The sequence below is a fragment of the Adiantum capillus-veneris genome, chromosome 9, assembly GCF_014529385.1.
Source record: "Adiantum capillus-veneris isolate H3 chromosome 9, ASM1452938v2, whole genome shotgun sequence".
In the NCBI taxonomy this organism is placed as follows: domain Eukaryota; kingdom Viridiplantae; phylum Streptophyta; class Polypodiopsida; order Polypodiales; family Pteridaceae; genus Adiantum; species Adiantum capillus-veneris.
The window spans coordinates 122,857,594-122,864,282 of NC_140939.1; the positions used below are offsets into that span (position 1 = coordinate 122,857,594).

General features: G+C 41.8%; 1 protein-coding gene across 1 annotated transcript; it reads right to left on the reverse strand.

The window, feature by feature from the left end:
- Positions 1-1,755: 1,755 nt before the first annotated feature.
- On the reverse strand, positions 1,756-4,042 carry LOC147451111 (protein RER1A-like). The gene is made up of 3 exons (XM_086520079.1): positions 3,463-4,042; positions 2,293-2,473; positions 1,756-2,128 (listed from the first exon to the last, which is right to left on the reverse strand). The coding sequence occupies exons 1-3, from the start codon at positions 3,816-3,818 to the stop codon at positions 2,075-2,077; spliced, it is 591 nt and encodes a 196-aa protein (XP_086376205.1). The 5' UTR covers positions 3,819-4,042; the 3' UTR covers positions 1,756-2,074.
- Between the last annotated feature and the right edge of the window lie 2,647 nt (positions 4,043-6,689).

A 6,689-nucleotide genomic window follows, 5' to 3' on the forward strand; every position in this document is an offset into this window, starting at 1 on the left:
ACCTTGTTGTCCAATTCACCAAGGAAGAATTTGCCCTACACGTTTGATGTGAATCTCCTCAAGAGGACAATTATAATAATCTACTTTGGACATTATAATCTAGCAGAATAATAAGAATTGTCTCAAGAGGAGGCAGTGTTGGGATGGGATAGTCCTTATCTCAAATCCCTATCTACTATGGTCACTCGTTAATTTATTAGTTTCCACTATCAACCTCAATGCACTCTACATCCAATAAAGCAATGATTTATGTCACATAATCTATCCTCATCAAGCCTTTCACAAGGCTAGAAATGTCTCATTTGTCAAGTTTCAATCACTGAAGTGTGTTTAGAGTAATCTGAGCATGTTGCTCTCTTTCTTTTTCCCTCTTGAGCTGAAGTAGATTGCTAGTTTAGTGTACACCCGGCATTGATGCGGACGAATTAGAAACCATTTCTTTGAAACTCGAACCCTCACCTAGAATCAAGGTAGTAACCATACATCCCTTCATAGCCATGCTCTCTCCTCCTTTTAAGACAAAAAACATGAAATAATTAGGCTTGCGTATCTGAAAATCTCTCTTTATATGGTGGTAGAGGCTACAACGATTTTTTTCATCAACCCATCAAAGCAAGTAGTCCCTTATACATATGTCAAACCAGTAGGAATTGGTAAATCAGTCACCCAGAATACCGACCCAAACACCATAGAGTTCTCCAAAATAGTCACATAGCGACAGTGACTCTTACTTAGCTGTCTACAAGTTAAGAATGCCCACATTTTCCCTTTTCCAAAATCTCAATCAAAACCTACAAAGGTTCTTTTGTGTAAGCAAGACTTTCCACCTTGTCACCATCCACCAAAGACAAGTCTCTTAAAGTAGTTCAAAAAACGACTTACTCTATGAGAGTTACAAGTCTAGAAGGTGGCTCACTTTCAATCTGCAGTTATACTCACAAGTCAATCAAAGTCCACGTACAAAATTGTGTGTGTGTGTGTGAGAGAGAGAGAGAGAGAGAGAGAGCCCTTATGCTAAGTGCCAGGGGCATGTGGTCAGGGTGCCAGGGGGGGAGTTCAAGACCCAGGTGCGAGTGGGGTGGTTGACACCATCAAACTGTTGTGGAACGTTGGCTCACTTCGAGATTCTTGCTCACTACAGCATAACAAAAATTCAGTATCTAAGCATTTTAGATCAATTAACTGTGGGAGCTTGTAAGTCCAGGACAAGAAATCTCTAAAAAAGCATTACTTATTCAAAGCTAGACCTGCACTTGCAGTGCCTTACCCTCAAAAAATCAAAGACCAAATCCTGTGCTTAAAACCTAAAGCTCCATTTACCTCCGATAAACAACCAAGTTCGCTATGCCTTCTCAAAGCTAGCAATTTGAGCCATTACCTACCGTAATCAATATTCTTCCCTTTATCAATAATTAGGTAAAGACCACATTGCTCACCCATATACTCTAAAAGTGAATGTAGCATATCGCCTAAAAAAGCCATCACAAGTATTGCCACATCCTTCCAAATTATGGATGGGCTCAACTCTCTTGTCAAACACCATAACTGAGAGATCCAAAGATGCAGATCCCTTAACAAAAGTTTAGCGCTCTTGCAAAAAAGAAGACCAACCCCCCCCCCATAACAGCAGTTTCTGTAACAAACTAACAATGACCTAAATTCCTGTGAGCGCATACAATTCCTGCTCAAACCTAAACAAAATGCTGTCTTTGCAAGCTTTCAAATTTGAGAGAGAGAGAGAGAGAGAGAGAGAGAGAGAGAGAGAGAGACTCTATTAACTAAGTGCCAGATTACAAAGGCGAGGCTTAAATCCCTCAAAAAATGTGCCACACTAGAAACAGAACAAATAACATAAAGTAGTAGTAGCACATGCTCCAAACAGGTTTTAACCCCTTGTAAAAGATGTGCTAGGGATACATTTTCACATAGGTGGGTTGGATTTGTTTTGAAAAAAATAAGCTTCTTGGCAGCATGTTAATCGTTTGTTTCCATAAGTCCCCGTCCACCAACCTGGTAGCAGTTAAGCAAATGACGACCAGGTGCTGAAAGACCTTGCTCAAATTTGAACTTTGAATCAATGCCTTGAAGAGCTGGCCCTGTCAGATGCAGGTTTCTTCCCAGTATACTTCTGCAAAAACAAATGGATAAGCTCAAGCATATCCAGAAGCATGCACACTCCACCTAAACCTTTCACATGTCCATGGTTGCATGAAACTGAAATAACTCAAGCAGACTTTGGACAAAGCCCTACAAAAAGCCTGCAGGAAAGACGAGAGAGATTGTCGAGCTTACCTGCTTGCCCATATTGAAGGGCACATATCTGAACTTGATCATATGCCGTATCTGCCGTTTCATTGTAAGAACAAACAGCACAATCCAATAGAGCAGTAGGATAGGCCAGAAAACGGGGACATCAAATATTGAGAAAAATGTCATCAAGAAAGCCACACAAAAAGCCTTTGTAAAGGCATACCTGAAAAATTAAGAAACCATAGCACAATTAAGGGACGCTTTCGAAATTCTATCACAGTCTACCATAGACATCGTTATAACCACCAAATCAGATAAATAAGATGCAGGGTTGCCTCCAACACACACACATCAGCCAAACTTTATGAAATCCAAGTATATAATCCAAACTAACAACAAAAAATAGAAAATCATCGCACAAGAATGGGCCAATTTCAAAGTTTCTATCGCATTCTAAATAGGCACAGTTATAACAACCATTTCAGATGTACACAATGCAAGGCTGATTGCAACACAACACAAATCAAACTTTGCAGAATCCCAGTATACTATCCAAACTGACAACACAGAAAGAGAATTAAATTTTTCCTTGATAATCTGGGATCTCCACATAGAGTTCACAATCCCCCAAAAATAATGTCAAACCTTGTAGAAAATTGGACCTGCGGTAACATATGCATATCATGAACTACAATGACTTCATAATTGCTAGAGTCATGTTCCTAGGATCATCAAGGGCCAAAACAAATCTCACATATGTAAAACGTTTCAGAAGGTCATGCTGTTAACTGAGGATATTTGGTTGGCTCGGGCAGATAGAACCAGACTGCAAGTCACTGGTGCCCTCACTTGACTTGTACATGTTGTGTATATGTTGAGAAAAGGTCGGTCTTTGAGATGTCACTGGCAGACACTAATCTTTAAATAAACAAAGTCCATTTAATGTATACACACCAAGCTGAACTGAGAAACAGCTCCTAACAACAGCAGGATGGCAATGATAATGCATTCCTCACGAACATGCTCATCCAGCTGTGGCAGCTGCTGCATGGCTGATAGCATCAAGAAAAGGAAATACAGGCAATGGAAGAGAGACAGATCGCAGAGGCAAAGGTATTTAGCACAACTAATGGCAAAATCAAACAACCAGATCTGTAAATGCAGGACAAAATAACTGCAAGATCAAGAAAGAGAAGAAAACAGTAGCCTTACCAGAATTTGAATTCAGGAAGTCTGCGTATGAAAGGCTTGAACTCATCAGAGCCTTTGGAGGGAAGCGTGGGGCCCTCGCTTTCAGGGTCGACTTGGGGGGAAAGGAAACCGATAAGAAGGTTAAGCAGATAGATCCCGAGGCCGTATGTGACGATGTAGAAACCCTGCAGATAGTAAACGCGAAGGCAGTAGATTAGGGAAACACAGCACGCACCCAGCCACCGCCAAGAAGCATGCGGGGTGGATTTGTCCAAATAATGCTGGAACTTCCGAGAGAACTCTGAACGCCATTGGACGAAGGGGCTTGAGGCACCTCCAGCTGCGCCTCCTGCGTCGTCTGTGAAGGCGGAATCCATGAGGGCACCTGTTGGGAGGAGACTGTAGAGCTTCTCGAGGCAAGCTTCCCAGATCTAAGGATATGGAGGGGAAGATCTAGCGTTGCACGATAGGGCAGCAAGAAAAACGCGCCTGAGATTAGGGTTTCCAGGTCTGAAGCAGGAAAGTTACGGCTCGTGAATTGCTCCTTCGAAGGAGGACGACCTCAAACTTGCTCATACACCATCTTTAAAATGTCCCCATTTTCATTTCGCTCGTGGTCCGAAAGACTTCCTCTTAACGTTGTAATACGGGTCAAAGGTTACACTTAGGTAGAACATCGAACTTGTAGTGCCGTGACATGTGTGTGTGTGTGTGTGAGTGTGTGTGTGTGTGTGAGTGAGAGAGAGAGAGAGAGAGAGAGAGATTTCATTTCGCTCGTGGTCCGAAAGACTTCCTCTTAACGTTGTAATACGGGTCAAAGGTTACACTTAGGTAGAACATCGAACTTGTACTGTCGTGACATGTGTGTGTGTGAGAGTGTGTGTGTGTGTGTGTGTGTGTGTGTGTGTGTGAGAGAGAGAGAGAGAGAGAGAGAGTTCTATAGTGCTCCCTGCACGTTCTACTATGAGACTTGTGTGCCCTACACGCGAGAAAGCTGTAGAAGACTTGCGCACTTTCTGCACTCGGCCATGCATGCTCTGCTGCATCTGCACAACCTGCACGATTGTTGTCCTGTGCACAATCTTCTTCCCATGCGCAATCAACATTCTCCAGATTCTTTACAACTTACTGCTCGACAGTGTGCAAGGACTTGACAGCGCAGAGTTCTACTCCAACCTATGGTCAAATTCTGTACAGCTTACTGCTCGACAGTGTGGAGGGATTTAGACAGTGCACAATTCTGCTCCAGCCTATGGTCGGGCTCCAGTGAAATTCTGCTGCAGTGAATTGGGTTTCACAAAAATCTATGTTAGCTGGTACACACTTCTATTCAAATTTCTGTAGAGCAAAGACTTGTTTATTTACAGTTTTGTGGTCTTTTACAGAGAAAGACTATCAAAACAAAAAGCGAAAAAAAGTGAGTTGATCGTTTAGTGTGTTCCAAGCAGTGATTTTTATTTAAAGTAGACCTTCGTTTGTAGAAAGTGCACTTTTGGTTGGTCATGGCAGAAGAAGCTGTATATAAGCATAGGAAACAGGTTGATATTTCCCCGATGGATGCTACAAATATCATTAAAGAGTGTTTGTCGAAAGATTTTGCAGATGCCCGGAATGCCTAGGAAGGTCAGCAACCAACTACTTAAGTGGTCATTCCAGTTCAATAGCTTATGGATCCGCTTGCACAATATGAGTTGAATGCGATTATTTTGTTTTTCCCTGGCAAGATGCTCTCGGCACAAGATGTAGGTCAATGGGTTGATTATTTGTTGAAAAGACAAGCTGTTCGAGGGGTGGATTTTGGTGCATGTGGGTTTTATCTGGCAGACATGGACGCTCGTTCGCATTTGTTGGAAATGTCGCCTTTGTTTTTCAACATGCAAATGACACATGTATTGCCATGGGCCCTTACTAAAGATTATCAAAGTTTGATATGACATAGGTGCCGATTTGGGTGGAAATAGTTAGATTTCCACAGACTTGGAAACATTTCATCTCTTTTGGTTGCTATGGGACGGGTGTCTAACCTCACTCATATCTTATTGCAGACATAGCGAGAACCACGAATATAATTGTCAATCCATGGGACGAAGCTAACTCGACTAGTGCATAGAGGCTACAAGAGGTTGTCAATCTCTTGGAAAACAACAAACAACTCGCATCTAACTCATGCTACACTCAAGTGACTGAAATCACCAAAAGCTAATCGCTCATCGACAAACAAATCACATCCATTACATCATCAAATGACATCCAAACGTAACGAAACTTCTAGGACATGTTTATAAGACCTAAGCACACATGCTTATGGTCTCAAATCTCACTTTAGGTCGTGCAAAAATCGCGATTATTAACAGCAGTGGATCTTTGACCTAGTCGTTTTCGACCCAGAATGCATCTAAATGCTTAGCAATGATGCCTCAATATCCCGCCTATGCTTAGTTTTTTATTTTGAATTGTAAATTCTTACTAATGATGAAATTAGTAGGCCGCGGGTAGGCGATGCCAAAAGCTACGAAATACCGTGAAATGCTTACGTCAATGCGTAGAGCTCTTACCTGCGGATCGCAATGCAACAGACGCGACTGCAATGTGACAATCGGAGAGGGAGTAGGAAGCGCGAGAAGGAGAGAAGTGAGCCCGTTAGCCCAGCTGTGTATTTTATTATCCAAAACTTAAAAGTTGGCTTTTATACCTTAGCCAAGGTCCAAAATGTCCGACCCCCAAGAACTTTAAGGCTCCACACTTATCGTATATGCAACCTAGGTACACTAATTGTCCTATGCTTTACATCTTGGAACTCTTAATGAGCCCATAACACGTTATAATTATCACAATGGCTACATAAATCGAGAAATTAAAATACATGGCTATTTGGGAAAAATATGACAAGTGTGTAACTCCAATCTTCACTGCTTCTTCATATTCATCTTCGATATGCATTCGTAAGGCTTCGATCTTTAGCAGCTTCTGTTAACTAATGTTGACTTAGTTAACATTCCCCGTTCCGATTTTAGTGCCCGTCCTCGAGCACTGTTGAAAAGTGTCTGTGGAGGTTGTGGAAGGTTTTTGATTGGGAGTTGATGGGCTGATTGTCTTCATTTGTCATTGAATTTGTTGATGAGGTTCAATTTGCTACAACATCTTCATTGGTCGAAATATGTCGGTTGTGAGTGATGATGTTGCATTTGTCCGCTGTAATAGCATAATGATGAGGCTGTTGTTTATTTATGAAAAGTATGTACAAGGGA